Source organism: Pleuronectes platessa, chromosome 12, assembly GCF_947347685.1.
Source record: "Pleuronectes platessa chromosome 12, fPlePla1.1, whole genome shotgun sequence".
NCBI classification, from domain to species: domain Eukaryota; kingdom Metazoa; phylum Chordata; class Actinopteri; order Pleuronectiformes; family Pleuronectidae; genus Pleuronectes; species Pleuronectes platessa.
In genome coordinates this window covers 21,723,365-21,745,265 of record NC_070637.1, presented here as the reverse complement: position 1 = coordinate 21,745,265, position 21,901 = coordinate 21,723,365, and the positions used below count along the sequence as shown (strand labels likewise).

Sequence of the window (21,901 nt, the reverse complement as noted above, 5' to 3'; positions counted from 1 at the left end):
CTGAGTTTATTCCCTATTTATATCATCCTTGCCATCGATCTGCCTGCATGACTCCGTTAATCCTCACGGTGGCACTCTTCACTGACCGATCCAACACACAGACACAGATTGAGTTTGTGTAATCCCTTTCATTTCTCATGAGTCTGAGCCAGCACTCACTGTCCTCAGGGGACGCGTCTGATAGGACAGAGCGGGGTCAGGGAGGCACGGTGCAGCGGAGGAGGATGACGAAGAGGGAAAGTTTAACCGAAAGTTTGTGAATTTGACACGAAGCCACCAGCATCCTCAGCGTGGGTTGTTTGGTGTGATGAGTCTGAGTGGGTACCCCCCCACACCCCCCCCCCCCACACACACACACACCCCACAACCCCCTCAGCCTCGTCCTCGTCCTGTCAATCCACCTGTGAGTGAGGTGAGGAGAAAAGGAAAGTGGATTGAGTTCCTGTCGACAGGAAGATGATCCATCAAGTAGTTGAGGAGCAGCAGAGGCAGGGTCTCTGTCAGCGTGCGTGCGTGCGTGTGTGTGTGTGTGTGTGTGTGTAGAATGTAGTCTCAAGTTATCATAACTAATTGAAATGTCAAATTAACTTAGAATTAGCAAGATTAAATATTTATGAAGCTGGATTAGAATGGGGCACTTGTCTTCTGTTTGGTGACACACACTCACACTATGTACTGTGCCATGAATACGTCTGTGCACATGTTGCACTGTTTCTAATACAAAAAAAAATCTCACGTGTGGACTTTTAAGTATAAAAATAGAGACATTAATGTTAATGTTGCAGGATTAGCAGTTTTTCTCTCTCTCACTCTCTGTCACACACACACACACAGCCACACACACACACAGACACACAAACGCACACGTACACTTGCACATTTCCACTCTAGCTCAACAGACTGGCTCCAGATCGAGTGAGTCACTTATTCGTTGTCATGAATAAATCACACTGACTGCTACTCTCTTCTACTCTGCACCACTGCCTTTTCACACCCGCAAGTACAAACACGCACGCGCACACACACACACACAAACACACACATCATTGTACAAATACACACTAGGCTGTAAAGTTGCATTCTTTGCCCGACACAGACCGGTTTCACTAGCTTGTGTTGCACTTCCAGGGTTTAGCATTTGTTGGTCACAGAGTTTACAACATGTAACAAAGCAGAGCCCTTTTGAAATCAAACTCTTACCTTTTCTTTTTTTAAAAGCTTTAATAATTGGGGCCTTTAACGTGCACCTCTGCAGACAACAGAGGGTTTCAGTCCTCCCAGACCTAAGTCCCTGGAGACCTGCTTCACTTCCTGCAGTCTCACCTGAACCACAGGGGACACAGCTGTTGTCCCCAACTGTTCAAATCATCCCCAATTAACTCATCTTCAGTCAGGAATTTGTCCCCAAAGGTAAACTAGACAGAGAGGGAAGTTGTAACGCAACACACACACACACACACACACTCACAGGCATTCATACTCCACTAACACTACCTCAGTCCTTCAGCACTGGCTCGATCTGAATGCAGCAGCCTCTGTCACGGTAATTAGTTTCCCCTGTTGTCAACAGTCATTATCTGCTGTGGAAGAATTAATGGTGAGAAAGGAATTTCACCCAGAACACCAGGGAATCACCTTGCATGAGTGTTAGCAGCAAGTTTGACCGAGATACAGTCAGAGATGACAACCTGTTGCCTGTGATTGGCCGGGTTGTGTGTCACCTCAGCTGCTGTCAGACACACACTGAAGTCCAGAGATTCTCCAGAGGATCGAGGTGCATGTGTGAACACAAGTGTTTGAGTGAGAGCCTCCAGATTATCAGCCTGGCTCCCTATAGTGTAAAGTCTTCATAAAATCCATAGAATCCAGTGTGAGAACACAGCAGGGGGCTGATTTGATTTTGGTGGTCAAAGGTCAAAGGTCATGGTTACAATCTTGGTTGTCGAAACAAAACATGTTGTTGGTCTCTCGAACGTGACATCTCAAGTCTGACCTTAGAGAATTTCTTCACATTTTGACCAGTTGTCTGTCAAAATGAACTGACTAGTGAAACTGTACTGGTTGATCCTAGTTAACACTTGAAGATATTTAGCTTTTTGGGGAAATCAAAACTGAAAATATGAAATCATGCATCTTTTTAATTCTTGGGATTCTGAAATCTTAGTTGAACTGTGATAAAAGAACTGATTATTTGTGACCCATCTAAAATCTTCAGCCAGTTGAGAAAAGACCACAATCTCTCTCTCTCTCTCTCTCTCTCTCTCTCTCTCTCTCTCTCTCTCTCTCTCTCTCTCTCTCTCTCTCTCTCTCTCTCTCTCTCTCTCTCTCTCTCTCTCTCTCTCTGTCTCTCTCTCTTCCCAAAGAAGACGTTTGTCACTTTCCATTTGTTAAGCCTCCCCCCTCTCTCCACCTCCTCCCTCCCTCCCCCTCCCCCCAGCAGTAAAACGGAGTTCATGTCTCTCTGCGTCTCCCTGAGGCAAACTGATGGCTACACCCAGAGACCCAGACGCACAAGACAAAGTGACTGCTCCTTTTATGCCACTTTGTTTATGTTCTACTTCCTCATCTCAGACAGGGAGGCTCTCGCTTTCTCGTGGGCACTTTATTCCGTCTCACTCTCTTTTTTTCCTCCGTCTTTCTGCTCCATCTCTTTTTCTCACATATCCCCACAATTTCAATTTGTTTCATCCGATCCACTTGAGTGTGTGTCCCCCCCCCCCACCCCACACTCTGTTACCCTCATTCTTGCCTCCTCTTGGTCGTTCCCACCTCACAGATCCCAGTCCCTCCAGCATGTGCTCCTCTCTTACTGTGGCCAAAAAGCAGGGGAAATTTCCCACAGGGAGAGGCAACATGAGTTTCCTTCTACGGCGTAGGAAATGGACTTGTATCTGAGCCATTGATTTTCCCTCGGCATTATGGGAAGGAGACGGCTCAGAGGTGGAGGCTAAGAGCCGCGCGGTCGATAAAACATTCTCATCACGACACCGGATGTTGCTCCGATGTCGGATTGGTTTTTCGGGCGGTAATTGTCAATCAGGTGGCTCTATTAACTGAGCTGCATCAAGCAGCGAGAGAGGGATGACAGGGATTATTTGATTTGCATTAAGGGTTTACTGTATGTTTTGAATCATGCAGTTTACGGGAAATCTCTGCAGAATATCACCTTTATTATAACAGACTATTCATGGTTTCTTTTTGTAAATCAAAACCATATTTCTGCAATGTCCATAGTGTTTATTAACAGTTGTTTTAATACAGCATTTGCATACACAGCAATGCAACAGGTGATGTAGTTAGTGATTCTTGTATTTGATATCTGTTTGCTGTTTGTGTTCAAGCAAATATGTTCATTTATAAACCTTTATCAAATGTGTTTTTGTTAGATCTTGTAATATCAACAGAGCCAGGTTATCTGTTTGCTATTTTACAGTCTTCTAGCTTCACATATAACGTTTAGACTTCAAATGTCACAAGAGTTAGACGACGTGTGTGTGTGTGTGTGTGTGTGTGTGTGTGTGTGTGTGTGTGTGTGTGTGTGTGTGTGTGTGTGTGTGTGTGTGTGTGTGTGTGTGTGTGTGTGTGTGTGTGTGTGTGTGTGTGTGTGTGTGTGTGTGTGTGTGTGTGTGTGTGTGTGTGTGTGTGTGTGTGTGTGTACTGTATTTACAGTAACCCTTGTCTTGCCAGCCATCGTACAAGGCGCCTGGTGGTATGTAGCAAGGAACTGCTAAGAGGGGAGTCTCACACACACATACACACAAACACACACTTACTCACTCTCACACACACACATACACATACAGACTCACTCTCTCTCCACACACACACCCCCCCCCCCCCCCCCCCACACCTCTGTACCAAGTATTTTTCCATCTCAGAGCAGTTTTTTCTCCACCTATCACAGCAGCTGCCATCGGCTCATCTCACAAAACCAATAATAAGCCCCAGAAAAAGAAGGCATTTCAAACTGAATGGACAGATAAGACTTGTGGACGTGCTCCTCGGACACTGAGCTCGGCCCATTTGTCTGCCGGGGTTGATCCTGCTCGAGATTTATCGACCGCAGACTAAGCTCAACAGAAAAATACAGACAAAATCAGATTAAAGTGGATATTTGCTTCAGAGCAAAGCCAGAAATGAGAAGAGGGATGTTCTCTGTGCTTCTCCTGGTCGTTGGTTTGACCTCACGCTGTGGCCTGGTCTGCCGGGGTGAAGCGTTGCCTCTGAATGAAGGTGTCGGCTCGGAACAGGTGGAAGCATCCAGGCCTCCTCACCTTATCTTCATCATGGTGGACGACCAGGGTTACGCAGACATCGGCTACCACGGCTCAGACATTCACACGCCTGTGCTGGACCAGCTGGCTGCAGACGGGGTCAAACTGGAAAACTATTACGTCCAGCCGATCTGCTCGCCCTCTCGCAGTCAGCTAATGACGGGACGGTGAGTTATCACATCACTGCTAAGACTCATTCAGTTTCTGATTGGATAGGAGTTTTGTCTTTAAGTTACAATATGTACAAGGATAGAAAAGAAACAGATATATTGTTAACAAGATCAGTCACCAGATTATTTGTTTTATTGAATTGCTGGAATTTCTCAGAGAATGATAAATGGATCTTGATTAAGAAAATCATTTTTAGGGGTCTGATATTTACGAGTGTGTCCAATTTGCTGCAGATCCAGATTAGAAATGTAGATCTAGTGAATTTAAATGTGGTTTCATAAGGGGACAGGGCCTTGGTGAAGGATTTACTGACCAACTAAACATATATATATTTATTCAGTGCAGATTAAAGAGTTTTCTGGTGTACACTGTAAAAAGTCAAATTAGTTCACAGATGTTTTAGCTTTATTATGAATAACTGTGTGATTGTGTCCAATATTTCCTAAACCCTCTGTGAAATCTCTCATTGGTGTGTTATCGTATAGATCTTATCAAGCTTCTTTCACATCTCACACTCTCCCTCTCTCTCTCCCCCCCCCCCCCCCCCCCCCCCCCTCTAAGCTACCAGATTCACACCGGACTCCAGCATTCAATCATCCGCCCACGTCAGCCCCTCTGCCTGCCCCCGGACACTCCCACCCTCCCGGAGCGTCTGGTCGAGGCCGGGTACTCCACGCACATGGTGGGTAAATGGCACCTGGGCTTCTGCAGGCCAGGCTGCCTGCCCACGGGACGCGGGTTCCAGAGCTTCCTGGGCACGCTGACCGGCAGCGGAGACCACTTCTCTTATCGGAGCTGTGACGGGGCGGAGGCTTGTGGGTTCGACCTCCATGATGGAGAGCGGCCCGCCTGGGAGATGACGGGCAACTACTCCACTCTGCTTTACACAGAGAGGTGAGGCACGCCCCTTTAAATGTAACTAGATTCATATGTAAGACACATTTGAGACTCTTTTAAAAACTTTCCAACGTTCCCTCCGTCCAACCAGAGTGAAGCAGATACTGAGGAGCCACGACCCGCATAAACCCCTCTTCCTCTATCTGTCCCTTCAGGCCGCCCACACACCCTTACAGGCGCCAGATCAGTTTCTGCATCAGTATGATTCCCAGAGCAATCGGCTCAGGCGTCACTACGCAGCCATGCTGAGCTGTCTGGATGACGGGGTTGGACAAGTGGTTCAGCAACTGAAGACCAGTGGCTTCTATGAAAACTCAGTACTGATCTACTCCTCTGATAATGGAGGGCAGCCGCTCTCTGGAGCGAGCAACTGGCCGCTGAGGGGAGGCAAAGGGACTTACTGGGAAGGCGGCATCAGGGCCGTGGGCTTCGTCCATAGTCCCCTCCTGAAGAGGAAGGGTGTGGTGAGCGGAGCGCTGATGCACGTCTCTGACTGGTATCCGACACTACTGGGGCTGGCAGGGGCCCAGCACTCCCACCTTGACCTCGACGGTCACGACGTGTGGGCCAGTATCAGCGAGGGCCTTCCCTCTCCTCGCACTGAAATCCTCTTCAACATTGACCCGGTCTCCAGGAAGCCCGGAGAGCCATATGACAAGGCACTGGTGCTCAACGGGTTTGGGATCTGGGACACGGCCGTGAGGGCTGCGATAAGGGCCGGGGACTGGAAGCTATTGACAGGAAATGTGGGTGACGGGGACTGGATACCACCACAGGCTCTCCCCGTCGGTCCAGAGCGGTGGCAGAGGCTGGAGAAACGGCGTAACAAGCTGGGGAAGTCAGTGTGGCTGTTCAACGTCTCCTCTGACCCCTACGAGAGGACGGACCTGGCAGAGGCTCGTCCAGAGGTGGTGAGACATCTGATGACCAGGTTGGCCGAGTACAACCAGACAGCTGTGACGGCCATGAATCCACCGGACGATCCTATGGCGGACCCCGAGCTCCATGGAGGGGTATGGGGCCCCTGGCTGGGCCTGGAGGGAGAGCGAGGGGACGGCGAGGAGGAGGACGGCAGGAAAGAAAAGATGATGAAGATTAAACACTGCAAGTTATGCAAATTAAAAGCCCTCTTCAAAAAGGTGGGATCACGTCTACACAGGAACACCCTGTTCTAAATGTGTTATTAATCGGACTGAGAGGTGTTGACGAGGCTGTATCAAGTGTTAAGACCTGTTATGAACGACTGTACTCACAGAGGTGGAGGGGTGAGAGTCAATGTATCATTTCAAATATGAACATGTGTTGTTTTGCACATTAAAAGCGACAGAAGTAGTTTGGAAAATACCTTCCTCCTTCCTGAATACCTACTCACCTCTGGACTCAAAGCCGTGAATGAAATCATTGTCGTATTTTGATATTTGTGGGTCCGAGGTTTTCAGACACGAGAGTGAAAGTAAAAAACGAGATGGAGTCAAACTCAAACACCGAGGAGCAGACGACCAGGCAGGTCAGACAGACATGAGCGACTCGTGATCAGGAGCTGAAGGTCGGCAGATAAACAGGCGAGCTGATAGGCAGAGCATTCAGAGGAGAGCGGCTTGCTGAGCAAGCTGACTCACTGTCCTGCGGCCAAGCGGCAGCAGGGTGACTTTGGGCTGTCACTGGCCTGCATAGGGAGCTGTGTGTGTCTCTGTGTGTGTGTCATTGTGCATATATGTCTGCGTTCATGAATAGTTTGATTAATACAAATACAGATGGAATGCGTGCGAGTGGAAATGAGGCCCGGAGAGATGAAGGAAGGCACGGAGGATGACCTCGCTGTCTCTCCTGTCCCGATCAGCCAGGAGGACCCTGATGACACAGAGACACCCAGGGCGGTTGTTTTTGTCAAATGTCACCTTGTACTTCTGTTCTCAGGGGTTACACACAATCACTCCTCTGCCCACGACACACGATGTCCAGTCCCTGCAGCAAACGCTCTGCAGCTGATACCATCATTCTTCTCTGGCCTTTTTAAAAGGATATTTAACTCATATTCTGTGTTTTAAATTATGGAAATAATCTAAACAAAATAAGAAATGTAAAAAACAACTATTTTACACTTCCACCATTTTCTATTTATTATTTTCAAGATGAATCCCAGATATATCTACTTAATTTGTTAGTTTTTAGTGATGAATTCAAATGAATTATTGGTGTAATACTTATTTCAGGTCGTCTGAACATGCATAAATGGGGAATTTGCAACCGGCAATTTATTAATAAATGGTCATTAAAATGGACAAAATGTTTCTTTTCCCTGGAGTAACTGGTGAACTACTGAGGAATTGATTCAGAAATGACTGACCTTTAAAATATACTACTCTATCTATATAAACAATGTAAGGATATAAAGATGTCCTGGATGTGGTTACTGCCATCTTGTGCTTTTAATGTAATTAGGAGCCAGAGTTTGACCTACATTACAGTCTGCATCCATCGTGATATACAGTCTGTGATCTGCATGCATTATGTAGATCTGCAAAAAAGCCCAAACATGTTTTAAGACCAGCTTGGATTGGTTGACAGGATGCACCTCTCCACCCTCCACCCTCTACCCTCCACCTCCATCAGACACACTACATCCTGAACATTGAACACTGACAAGGAACCTAAACCCCGAGATGCACTAGTGCAGCAGTGAGGATGAGTTTCTTCAGGATAGATCCCCGGGACGCCACAGTTTAGGCTCAAGCCGTCTGATTGGTTGTGATGGATCTGCTGGTGAAGCTGCTGTTGTGCTGCTGACGTAGCTTTGACAGAAGGGAATTGGGGAGGGGGGGGGGGGGGATAGAAATGCTCGGTCTCGTTCAGCATGTTCAGGACGCAGCTGCAGCACAGTTAGGTGAGGAGGTCCTCACTCCTGGATGTGAGCATAAGCAGTAAGCACACACACATGCACTCGACACACACACACACACACATACACACACGCACGCACGCACACACACACACACACACACACACACACACACACACACACACACACACACACACACACACACACACACACACACACACACACACACACTGTGAACTGTAGATTTCTCCCCAGTGGCCTGATAATGAATATTCAACTGTATCTCTTCCTCCGTTTCATACCCCTCTGGTCAACTCTCACATTTGCCTCCTCCTCCTCCTCCTCCTCTTCCTCTTCCTCCCTCTCTGTCGTCCTCCCTCCATTTGTCCCTCAGCGCTTTGCTCATTCCCTCTGCAAATCACCCCCTCTCTCTCCCTTGTCTCTCTCTCGTCTCTCTCTCTCTCTCTCTCTCTCTCTCTCTCGCTCTCTTGTTTTGTTCTCCATCCTACTCACTTGTTTTGGCTCATTTGAACACAGAGTTAGGAGTATTAGCTGTGTTTCGCTCAGAGCTCTGTGGAGTACGGTTAAATAAGAAGCATGGAGGAGAGAGGAGAGAGTTCCCCGGGGGTCTGCATGCATGGGACATGTCTGAGGCGTCTTTGCCTCAGTGCAACTACATAACACATGTCCAATAGTTAACTTAAGGTAGAATGACCGTTTAAAAGATAAGGCTGTAGATTTGCTTCATTATTTTGTTAACAAATCCCATTTAAATAATATTACATATATCTCATAGGGTCCTACATCCCTGCTCAGCTCAAACAATGAAACGTTTACATGGAGCTAAGATGTGCAAATACGGCAATTCAAAGGATACGCAAAACAGCAGATGAAAGGACGGCTGACTGACACGATTATGAGGCTTCAACAATCCAAATGAGTTTGATCCATGAATATTCATCAAAGTTAAGACCTGAAAAAGGTCCTTTGTTTGTTGTTGTTTGTCGGCTGCAGCCCGGTGAGGAAACACAAAAGCCATTTTCATAAACACTCGAGCAATTTCTGTGACCTCCGTCTTTATGGGAAATACTAGAAATCAAACCACTGGAGGGTTTCTACTCTCCATGAATATCCATCTGTGCTGAGTCCACGGCTGCTCTGTGGCATCACTCCAAGGAGCAATGAAGCTGGATGAACACACTGGTGTGTGTGTGTGTCTGTGTGCGTGTGCGTGTGTGTGTGTGTGTGCAGACTCCATGATGAGATGTGATGAGACTGCTTCTGGGTCACAGTAGCGACGCTGCTCAGAGACCCTCACAGTCCCGTACATGTGAGAAACTGTTGAAGACAATGGTTTGATGCCCACACATCTGATTCCCAGTACACTGTCATGGCCCGCAGAAAGAAGGCACCGTCAGCTTACATAAATCACGGAGGAGGTGTCACACAAACACACACACACACAGGAACACACAGTGGTATCCAGTGTGTGGGTGGGAGCTGTCATATCCACTGTTGGATAATCACTTGAAGGTGAGGCTAACTTCAGATCCTCACATTCCTTGGTGAAGCTGTGACTTTGAATGGAGATGCGGTTTTAAATATAACTTTATTTTCTTATCCTGCACATAAGGCTGTAGCTGTTCCACACTGACAGTGCAGACGCAGCCGCTCCTCGAGGCTCAGGGAGACCGAGCGGGATCAATGACCCGACCGGGACACATTTACTTAAGGCTCCTGTATCGTAAATCGCAGCCCATTTAGTATTGAAACAGCCCTGATGTGCTGTTAAATGCTTACGTGGGGAAATGTGATGATTTAATAATTGACAATGAAAGAGAATAGACCCGCTCTGATGTTCTGTAGTGTAATAACAGACGCTTCCCAGGGAAACTGTTAAGGGTAAAACAGGAAAAAGGATTGACTGACAATCAATGGGCTGCGGATAGGAAGGTTTGACCCCTGGGTGTCACTAGGGAAAGACTGGACACACACACACCCACAAACACACACACACACACACACACACGTCAAAAAACATGAAAAGCCTTGTGACGTTGCTCTTCAGCGCGAGGGAGTAGAGAAAGAAACGCGGCACAGCCATGAACCAGGTTGAAAACATTCCTGTTGAGTGAGTCACTCCCTCTCGCTGCTGTTACCGTCTCATAGCTGCAAGCGGCTTCAGCTCTTAGAGCCTGTTACACATTTAAAGATACTTTACATCCACCATTACTGACATAGTGCACTTAACCAAAGTGAGAATACTCATTATGCAGAAAAGCTCCGTTCAGAGTGTGAATGTACGGAAGCCTGGAGGTGCCTCTTCACTGTACCTCTCATGTCTGGTATCATGACCAACATGCAGGTCCAACAAGTTAATAAAATGGAAATGATTCATAAGAAGCCGTTATCAAAACGTCATGACAAAGAAATGTAATTGATATTTGATTATTTTACCATTTTACCAAAGACTTTTATTAATAAATAATAGAAAAATTAAAATACAACCAAATATATAGAACGTGAATTCAGAAAATGTAACTTAACATAAAATACACATAAATACAAGTTTTTATTTCTGTAGACGTAGACACTGGTATGTCCATGATTGGCTCATGAAGGTTCGGCTGTTCTTTCACAATAAAGCTGCTTTTAGTCGTGAAGTACTTAAGTCTGGATATCTTCCTGAACTTTTCAAGAGGGACCATATTTGAGAATACAATATCTGATTGGATTACTATGTTGATTTTCTACAACATTTTCTGTTTTGTATATGTACGTGTATATATATAAAAGCTGATCTAGCTAATCTAATCTAATCTGAAGGGTTAGGGTTAGGGTTAGAAGTTGAACTCGAGAACAGAAACACAAGCTTTTGTCAGACTTGCTGAGTTTTCGAGACGGACAAAAAAAAACTCTCAACTGGAATCGATCTTTAGGGAAGAGTGGGTGAAAATAAGGGAATAGAAAGTCTCTTAGCTGGCTACAGAAAGTGAGAGGAGAGCAACAAGCCACTCAAAACCTTTTCTAAGGGTGATAATGAATACTAACTTAAGCTTATATTAACTTAAGTAAAAGGAAGTACTTGCTTTTATACATACTTAAAGTATTGAAAGTAAGTGTGTATGTGTGACAGGGGCGTTATGGACGAGTTTTGGACTGAATCTATTTCAGTTTTTCCTTTACCTTAGTGATTTGCTCTCAGAAGTCAGCGTCAAACCTCACTTGATCAACTAGCCTCTCATTATTGATTGTTTTTAAGAATACAAGAAATTATGCTGTGCAAAAAAAGCACAGTGACAGGTAAATGTACTTTGTTATATCCTCCGTCCTGCTCCTGAATGTCCTCACCTGTCCTCCTGTTGAGTTTTCTATGACGACTACCAGTCACCTGACAATGAGCCGCCTTCCTCTACAGCTGTTCTCAGTTCAGTTAGTAGATCCATACTATAAATAGAAAGCCGCTCACCCTCCTTCATTTCACTATGCAGCTATTCTCTTCCTGTCATTTGTCTGTTCACGTTTGTAACCCCTGCCGCCATTCTCAATAAACTGCCCTTAAAACATTCCCTTTCTTTCTGGTCCTACTTCCTGAAAGATGACAGAAAGGTCAATTCACAATTTTCCTTGGAAAGAAATAGGAAATTGAATCCCAGATTTAATGTTCCTCTCTGTGTGTTAAGTCACACGGTGTATATTAGTGCAGCTCGGTGGGTTCAGCATGTGTAAACTCAGCCATGTGCATCGCCTCTCTCCTCCCGTCCTCCTCCGCCTCGCCTCTGAACTGTGAGTGAGTATCTGGAGCAGTGTTTAGAGAGCTTTGCTGGCGATTAATGAGTGTTTGTGATGAGCACAGGCGCAGCGCAACCAGTTTCTGCCTTAATTACAGGGAGCCGCGCTGATATGAAAGCCTAATTAGCCAGGGTGCAGAGGTACCGTCCTATTAATTGCTGAATTGCTGTGTTTTTCCTCCGCGACGAGCCTGTCAGATGAGTCCTGGGCTGCGTGCACGGCGGCAGGTTTGACGGGTGGGTGGTAACAGTGGAGCACAGTGCAGCAGATTCCAGCCTCTCAGGCCTGTGACCCTGAAGCAGCAGCTACTTGTAAACCTCTGACACAACTTGCAGATGCACACGGGTTCTCAGCAATGTCACCAGAGAGAGGTTTTTAATCTCTAATTTGTCATTAAAGTTGGGTTTATTCTATCTGATATATATATATATATAATTTTTTGCATCAATATATTTGGGAAGCCTGTATATCTGCATCCTAAGATTTATCATACCAACCATTCAGAGAGAAGTTAGACATGTAAAGATCAGTAAGGTGTATAAAAACATTTAGCTCGATGATGATGATGATGATGATGATTGTAGTATTCATGAAGAAGCGTTGCTAGTATCAAGGTAAACATGAGAAGCAAATGAATAAATAAATTCAAAATAAATCGTTCAATATGTAAATATATATAAGAAAAATATACAGAACTGTTTTTGCTATAGCAGGATTCATTATGGAAGTCATATCAGTGGGGTTCTGTTTAATAAGAAGATTTTGATATGATTATTGTTGCCAGATCTTTTATATTTTAATTTATATCTAAATAGTGAATCTTGTTTTTCCTGATGTTACATTTTGAGGATGTCTCCTGTTTGGGAGGCTGAGTGTCTAATGGCGTTTTCAAACCGAAGCAGGATTGTGTCCATGCAGCTCAGCGCTTTGTGCCAATATTGAAATATTGCGGCATCTCAGCCTCACTCCATGAGATGGGCCATCGAGGATGCTGCTCCTGTCAGCTGATCGGGAGTCAGCCTCGTGCTTTCACAGATAAACTGAAGAGATGGTGAGACTGAACCTGGATCTGCAGCTCAGCGCCACAGATCTCGCGTGGTTTTCATCCCTCCTCTACCTCCACTGGCACAGATGAGGAGGAAGAAGGAGGTCTCACTCTGCTGTTTATTCTGGCTCGACAACACATCATAACAAAACGTGGCTGCAGAACAATTTACTGCCTGATTTATGAATCTATGAAGTTCAGCGTGACAAATGTTCGCATTTACCAAACAGGAAGTGTTTCAGAATGTAGTGTAAACATTGGATTTTAAATTGCATGATGGGAATTGTAGGATCCAGTGATGTTTGGACTGAAGATATCATCCTTCATGTGGCTCCTTCAAAAGGTCCTTTAAGAAGAGGTTTCATTATAACTGATCACATTAATGAATGTTTTCAACGTAGCCTTCATTATCGTGATAATAGTTACACAAGTGTTTACCCACCATTTCATGTCAAAATGGCTACTATGAAAATGGCTCTAGTTATATGCAGTCAACTAGTTATATAACTTACGTTTAACTGGTTATGCTAACAATAGCTTGCTGGGTAACGTAATGGCACATTGCTCCTGGGCAACCGGAATGCTAACCAACTCGGGTTATTTGGGTGTGACGTCATTCCAAGGGCAGAGCTCTGAGGTGTAATGGAACGTGGCATCAGATCCTTCCATGATTGGTCACAGGATACCAACCACCAGGGGGCGATCAAGACGCTTTAGCTACGTGCCATGTCGTCCATCTTCGTATCGCCCTCCACTCAGAATTCCATCCATACTTTACTATGTACATTTTTCTGCTTATGCTTAACTTTTAATTAAATATAAATTGCAACAAGGGACTTAAAGTAGTAAGAGCATATTTTCCAAAAGTGTCAGTTTAAACCAACAATCTTTTTTTACGCATGGTGATACATCCTCTAAATAGACGATCTTTGTTACTACAGCTCCCCCTCTCTCTCCTCCCACTCCCTGCTCTTCTCTCTATCTCTCTCTCTCTCTTCACGAGCACTCCTCCCTTCCACACACGGTGAAAAAAGGAAAAACCCTGCGCGAGGCGGCCACCGGAGCGCGAGGTGTATTCGTCTCTAGTCAACATGGCCACAGTTGTAACCTGCACCCGGTTCACTGACGAATATCAGCTGTTCGAGGAACTCGGAAAGTAAGCGAACCGCACACACACACAGACACACACATGCACGCTGCTTGGGTTCTTGTTGCATTCACTGTGTATGTATATATATATGTGTGTGGGTGGGTGTGTGTGTGGGTGTGTGTGCACGTTTTTCCTCCTCTGCCGCTGCCATTGTGCGGGTTTCACTCCAGCACTGTCAGGGCAGCGGAGGGTCCCCCCCGCCCCCCCTGGGCAGCTGCTCTGCAGGCGGGTCCGTGGCCGCAGCAGCTCCGCTCCTGGACACATTGCGTCCACCAGGTGGGAAACGGCCGCTTCGCGTGGAGCAGCGTGTTACCTGCAGGCGTCGAGAGGTTCCCCCCTGCTGCTGCTGGTGGTGGGGGGTGCTGGTGCTGGTGGTGGTGGTAGCACCTCCGAGCTCCACCATGCAGCTCGGCCGTGCACGTGTGTGCGTGCACACTGCAGGGCTGCTGTATATGTCAAGCCAATTAGAAAGAGAGAGACGAAGACAGGGCTGCTGCTGCTGCTGCAAACAACGCTGTGGTTGCCCCCTTATATTATTTATTTATTTATTAGTTCCTGCCTACGCGCACTGAAATGATGAAAGGAGCCATTCCAGTGGTGATCCTCTCTTTAACACCTAATCTCTGCCAGAGCCGCTCAAGCACCAACCGTGCAGAAGCGCTCAGAGGAGGCGTCTGCACATCACAGGCGAGGGCCAGGCTGAGCAAACCCGGCTAAATGTCAGTTCTTCTTCTTCACACCTTCATTCCTCTGCAGCCTCGCTCATCCCCCCCCCACTGTGAGCTAATGACAGGCTCCCTCTTCACAGTGAAGCCCTCTCCCCTCTCGCCTGACAAGCACCAGTAACCACGACCCCTTCTCACATCTCCCACACAGAATATCATGTCTGCATTATGCATGTGTCTTCCTCTGCCCCCTCTCTTTAGGTGTATGTGTGTGATTCGTGGCCTGAGCGTGTGACCGGTGCAGCCGTGTGCACTCTGTGTGTGATGTGCACAAATGATGTGATGCCGACTTTTTTCCTTGTGTCGGAAGTGGTCTCACGGATGTTGTGTTGTTTGTCTCGTTGCTTTCTTTCCGCTCCAGGGGCGCCTTCTCCATCGTGCGTCGGTGCATCAAGAAGTCCACCGGCCAGGAGTATGCTGCGAAGATTATTAACACAAAAAAGCTCTCAGCCCGAGGTAAGTGCAGCAGGATGTCCCGACGTGCCGCTCGGCCTTAGAGGGCGAGGAGTCACTGAGAAGCTGAAAGCTGACGTTAGAGCAGGCCGCTGTCCACACTGCTCAGTGGAGTCCGATCATTTCCTTAAGAGCAGCGAGCCTCTGTCCCGTCGGGGGAGATTCCTGAAAAGCTGGAGGGCCGAGGTTTCAAAGTCGCACAGTGAGGTTCTGTGGAGAGTTCCATCAGAACCATATTTCGGTTCGTTGTTGTTCCTGTTGGTCTCTTGCAAAGGACGCTATGAGCAAGTGTTCCAGCAGTTTGCAGGACGACATATTTCAGTTCTATGACGGCTTATTTTGAATAGTAGTGGTTATGATAACACACCCACAAAGTTTATTACTGACACGGAGCAGCACAGTTTAACCCACGTGGTGTTTCAGAGTTTTACTAAAAGAGAAATAATACAAGGATTAATCAATTTAACCCCAAATTCTGCAGACATGTAAATAAATATATGCTCCAGTGGCCTCAAACATGTATTTCCTTCATTAGATGTTCAATTCAGTTTTGTTTGTGTAGCACCAAATCACAACATGAATTATCTCAAGGTACCTTTAATATATAATATTATAGAAACTCAGCAATACCCACTAGGAGCAAAAACATTTCAGTTTTAACGAGGAGAAGCGTGTATGTGCAGGTTAATTTGACCCTCACTCTTTGCACAAGTATGTGATGGTCCATTCCTTGTGTCTCATCCTGTCTTGGTGCGTGTTTGTGTGCGTGTGTGTCTGTGTGTGTGAGTTGCAGATTGTGTGTGCTGCATGTTTGTCCGTGTCAGACAAGGCCACAGAAGGTTGAGCGATGCAGGGAGCTGCAGATCAGGGCCAGTTCTGGACTGATTGCGCTGCTCTTTTCCCAGGGGAGGCAGCCCCCCCCCCCCACCCCCCTGCCTTCCTGTCTCTCTCAAACACACCCACCCCTCCTTATCATTTTCATTCCTTTTGATGCTGTTTGTTCCCGTCTCTCTTCCCCTCCCTCACATCTTTTGAGACAAAAGATTGATTTAAGGAAAGGGCTTTAAGACCCTTTTCTCACCAGGCGATTTGATCTTGTGTGTGTTTGTTGTGTTGTGTTGTGTTGTGTTGGAGGACTGTGTTGGCAGTGGTCCGGAGCCAGTAACCCGGCAACAGCAGGGGTGAAACTCTTCATCCCAGAGACTGTCTGGCAGCGAGACCGCTTTGTGTGTGTGTTTATGTGTGTGTGTGAGAATCGTGGTGACAATCTCACACACACACACACATATGTGACTGCTGTTTTCTTACTTATAGCACAAACACAGTTGCACACATTTCTTTCTCACCTATTTCACGGTTCTCACACTTCACAATATGCACACAAGGCTCGACTGTTTACTGTTACACACACACACACACACACACACACACACACACACACACACAGACACCAGGGTGACAACTAAATAAAAGGGAGGGAGACAAATGTGTGAATGCATCTCTTTGTTAAAGAGTAATTTGGCCATTGTTTTTTTTTAAGGTCATGTAAACTCAATCAACTTTAATTGTTTAGATCTGTGAGACACTCAGAAAAGTCAAGATGGAGAAACTATTCGATTTGTAGAAGTAAACAATGGGGAGCATTCATCACTGTTTGGCTCAGCTTGTACCAAACTGAGTTTGTGTCATTGGGCAAATGTCATCTTACCTCAGTTAATGTCTTTATTGCAATCGAGTCACACAGTTAAAAATCCAATCAGAGCTGTCTCCTCAGCTCTGATTCAGCCCAGTATCTGACCAGTAGAGCAGCGGGGACTGGTTAATGTAGATCTTTGCACCTTTTTAATTATTTGGGGGCATTTCCAGATGATGTGATGGAGACAGAGAGTCACAGGAAGGGCAGGGGGCATTATTACAGCATGCTAACAGCTGGAGGAGCAGTACCTTGTTATTAGGAACTCTAAGTTATGTGTGTGTATATAAATGTGTGTGAGTGTGTGCGCAGGGAACAGGGGATTAAGCTGTGTTTTCTGTGGCTCGGGGGAGGGCACATTGGCTCGTGGTGAGGTCAGCGATTATGACTGGGTCGCATGGTATCTCATACGCACAGTTGCTCAGACAGATACACACCCACCCACCCACCCACACACACACACACACACCCATGTGGTCTGTCACTTCGACTTACGTGTGAACTGACACAAACGGACAAAAGTAAACAGACAGGGACAATGAAGAGAGAGTGAAAAGTGTAGTTGCAGGAGTATTGTGTTGCACGTGTGTTAAATTACAGATTGCAACAAGGGTGTTTAAAAGGTTCAGCTCCACATTACAGCCTGTCTTCAAGGGGCTGACACACATACCAACATGAAGGAGTAAAATATTTCTACTTCCTGATAAATAGAAACATTGATATTTTACATCACAATGACTATAAAAAGAAGAAAACACTAAGACAAACCAATGTATGCAACTAGAATACAAATAAAATAGACTCTGAATATCCATCGTCTGAGGTTGTGTAAGTTTTCCTTCATTCCAAAAACCAACACTGAGCTGCAAACACTGTATTTCAGACGATAAGCAATGGCGAGTGCAGCATCAGTTTAAAGAAGTAGATAAAGATAATTATTGTAGCCTGAGGCGTCAGCAACTACCTGATAAAGAAAATCGTGGGAAGCAGAAGTTCAGAGGGGAAGTGTGCCCATGAGCTGATGTTGCTTTCACTTGAGTGCAGAAGGGCTCCCACAAGCTTCCGTGTGATGTTCAGGGGAGATAGGGCCGTCTGCTCTCTGTGGCTTTTTGTTTCGTAAGCTGTGACCTCTGTGCATCTCCGGCAGACGCTCGAATCAATCATCCGTTCTAAGCACCAGAAGTCGGGGGTAAGATTTTTTTACAAAAGGTACAATAAAGCTAAGATTAGAAGATATTTCCATATCTCTTTTCTGACAGAGGGTTCAGTGCAGTTGCTCGTCAGTAACCAAACCGCACAAGTGCTTATGTATGAGGAAGTCAGCGCTGGCTGTTTTGTTTTTGCTTTTGCCTGCTGCTTTCCATTTCTGGAGTTCACCGCCATCAACAATCTTCTGCTTTTTACTGCGTCCACTGATGATGCAGCAGTATATTTATAAAAACACTTTCAGACACGGAGCTTTTCCTTTGAACAGACATGTGATGCTTTTTATGTTCTTCTTTTCTTAAGTGTTTTTTTTTGTGTGGATGTCAAATATCTTCAAAGTCAAATATTAAAAGCTTCCTCTCTACCATATCTATCACTGTTCCCTGAGGCTCCTTGTTAGTCGCCCGGCTGATACTTCCAGGGAATCGTGATGTCATGTGACATCATTATGGCTGATATTTGCATAATGCACACCGAGCGAGCGTGAGAGCGGAGGCCGACAATTCCAACATGCATCTAAAACAGTTGACCAATCACAACACAGTGGGCCAGCTGGCCAATCAGAGCAGACTGGCCTTTATGGGGGGCGCTTTAAAGAGACAAGAGCTAAAACCAGGTGTTTCCAACAGAGGCTGAAAAGAGGAGCTGCAGCAATGGACAATATGAGGAAAGTGATCAGTTTTGTGAAGTGTAGAGAATAAAACCTTAATACTCATCAATATCATGAGCCTGAGTATGAGCAGAATATGTTTCCCTATTAATTTGATCCCTTTTCAACGTTCTTAACAGAATAACATGAGGCTGAAACTCCCAAGAAAACCAGTGACTGCCAAACAGGTCAATCAGCTTCGACATGTAATGGAAACATTTGCTGTGATGTCACTGCTGCATGCTCGAGGGTTTAATCAAGAGCATCCCTGCAGCACTTTGGGTTATTAGTGTTATTAAGACATGGATGTACAGACATTTTGTCCCCAGTCAAACTTAATGAAACTCTGTGAGGCTGAATCATTAGTCAGGGGTTGGTCTGCAGTTCGGGACAAACACACAGTCATGAGAGTAACTGTTGTGTCTGGTATGTTCACTCTCAGAAGTTGAGAAAGTGTATCTGTGTTGAAAAGATTCATACTTGCGTAATGCACCAGGGAAGAAGCCCCTTGAATGGATCAGGAGGCAGATCCAGGAACTTTCTCAACATTGTGAGTTAAGGTCTTTTGGAACCTTTTCACTGATTCATGGATCTCGATGAAAAGCTTGATAGCATCTATGAGAAGTGTTGGGCCTTGGTGGAAGTGTTTACTCCACTGAGTCCTATCCTGGGTTTGTAATGGTGTGGCTTCGGTCACTTTTCAAGAGTTTTAGATTTTAAGCAAAGCCGTCATTGAATATTTAGAAAAAAATTGTCTTTCAGATTTCAGCTTGGGCCAGTGCCCCCCTGCCCCCCCCCCCCCTGCATCCAGCCCTGCTACATCATATATATATATATATATATATTTTTTTTTAAAGATTTTTTTTGGCATTTTTATGCTTTATTGATAGTGTAGAGACAGAGTTGAAATGGGGCAGAGAGGGGAGTGACATGCAGAGAACGACCGCGGGCTGGAATCGAACCCGGGTCCGCTGCTGGCCGAGGCCCATGGGGGGGACGCCCTACCAAACATCATATATATTATGTATGATCATATGTTATCATGTTCTAAATAATGTCTCTAAGCATAAACGTATGGACAAAAATTAACCAAGGTTTTTATGGTGAATATTGTTTCATCTGTGATATATTTTTATGTTGGTTAACTACTTTGTGATTGGTTCTGCTACATTGCTCTGACCTTATTATATTTATATATTGTCTTTGTTATTATCTGGGTCCATCATCCGTAGCCTGTTCTATGTGAGGGCCCAAGCATCAGGCTCAGGATGCGTTCAGGTACTTTACTCAGTGTAGGTCACCTGCACTTTGGCAGCCCTGTTTATCTGATTGATTGAAACAGGAGTGTGTCTTCACAATCAGACGCATGAGTGACAGATGACTGAGAAACTCCACTAGGAAACATTTAAAGATCCACCCTGACACCGTATCATGTTATTTTTAGCCACAATTATGTGTCGCGTATTGTGTCAAACAATAAAGCGAGTGTATTTTTACACTGTTATTAGCTGAGGCCTTGTGATGTCAGAGACACAGAGGGGGGGGGGGGAGGAGGAGGCTGGTGGCACTTGTCCCACTGTTGAATTATTGAGGTGCGAGGCTGCTCTGCTCTCACTGAACACAGACAGGAGCTGAAGAGAGGACCCTCATGCTCCTTCTCTCAGCTTCCGGTCTTCATCTGCTTTTTTCTCATGCGTCTAATTTTTCTCCTCCGCCACCAATTCCCTTCGTCTCTTCTGCCGCTTCTTCCTCCTCCTCCTCTTCCTCCTCTTCTCCGCAAAGGCTGCTGCATCACAGGCCATGCGGGCAGACGACGTGTGTGTGTGTGTGCCTGTGTGTGCTCGAGCTGTGTGGTGGGCTTCTAGTGCACTCGCTGGAGGCTGATTGGCGAAGGGCAGATAAACGTAGCAGCACTGCGCGGTGAATGTTTAATGGGCCCCGGCTGTGAATATTTAATGAGCGGGAGAGAGTGAGAGTCGTAAATGGAAAGAGAAAGATGTAGATATGGAAAGTGAGAGTGAGACGGCCATGGATATATGCTCAGGAGAGAAATAGTGCATTAAAACACGTGCACGGTGTCGATCCTCCCACAGCATCTTTGCTTATCATTTTTTTTATATTGTGTGTGTGTCTGTGTGTGAGACTCTCTTTCCAAGACTCTCTCCCTGTCATATCCATCTTGCCCTCCTTTTCTCTCTCATCTATCCATCATCGTTACCCCCTCCTGCGTCTGAAGCATATGGTGTCATGTGGGAGCCAACTTGAATACATTTTTTATTTGCCATATAGCGCCGAACAAGAACAGGAGATGCCGGCTGAATCTTTTACTTTCCAGGGGATTCAGATTGATTTGTCACGCGAAGCGGAATTTCCAAGCTTCATAAGACGGCAACAATATGTAATGATACCTAAAATAGTGTTAGCTGCATTTAAAGTTGTCATTATTTATCATGGCCTTGGCCTAGAAGCCTAAAAGTCTGGATCTAGTGAATTGAAATGTGGTTTCCTCAGAGGACTGTGGGGCCTTGCTGGAGGTATGTGCTCTACTGAGTAGCTGGTTGGTTACAGGATTCTGGCTCTGCCACACAAAGCTCCCTGTCAACAAGTCTGACGTAATGCGTCACTCTGTCAACTGAGACAATTAGTTGAGTAATTGATTGAAGTCACACCCGTTCTGACAACCAGTTATACACTGAAGACTTTTTTCTAGTGTAGAATAAACTACTCTCTACTTTCTGTGAGGACTTCATTCAAAATGTTTTCTCCGAACCCGACAACCTCAGGTCAGGTTTTAGTACAAATTAATATTCATGTGTGTGTTCGGCTGTAGATCAGAGATAATTACGTGTCTGAATGAACCGGTTATTTTGGTTTTACAGCACACTCACACACACACACACACACACACACACACACACACGCATGTATTCAGTTCTGAGATTAGTGCAACAATTACACTTAACAGGTAAGTAAGTTACCAGCAGTGTTGCAGGGTATTTATTACAAC

General features: G+C 45.6%; 2 protein-coding genes across 9 annotated transcripts in view; both read left to right on the top strand.

Moving 5' to 3' along the window:
• The first annotated feature begins 3,931 nt into the window (after window positions 1–3,931).
• On the top strand, window positions 3,932–6,517 carry si:dkey-174i8.1 (arylsulfatase I). Its single transcript, XM_053436712.1, has 3 exons — window positions 3,932–4,441; window positions 5,007–5,339; window positions 5,434–6,517. The coding sequence occupies exons 1-3, from the start codon at window positions 4,137–4,139 to the stop codon at window positions 6,515–6,517; spliced, it is 1,722 nt and encodes a 573-aa protein (XP_053292687.1). The 5' UTR covers window positions 3,932–4,136.
• Window positions 6,518–13,974: 7,457 nt separating this feature from the next.
• LOC128453098 (calcium/calmodulin-dependent protein kinase type II subunit gamma) overlaps window positions 13,975–21,901 on the top strand; it is a 53,668-nt gene continuing 45,741 nt past the window's right edge. For 2 of the 8 annotated variants that reach the window (XM_053435773.1, XM_053435771.1), the window contains exons 1-2: window positions 13,975–14,174; window positions 15,255–15,349. In XM_053435773.1, coding sequence (XP_053291748.1) covers window positions 14,110–14,174; window positions 15,255–15,349 — 160 coding nt within the window. In that variant the 5' untranslated portion in view covers window positions 13,975–14,109. The remainder of the gene's footprint in view (window positions 14,175–15,254; window positions 15,350–21,901) is intronic. The other 6 variants (XM_053435776.1, XM_053435772.1, XM_053435778.1 and 3 more) reach the window with 3 other exon arrangements.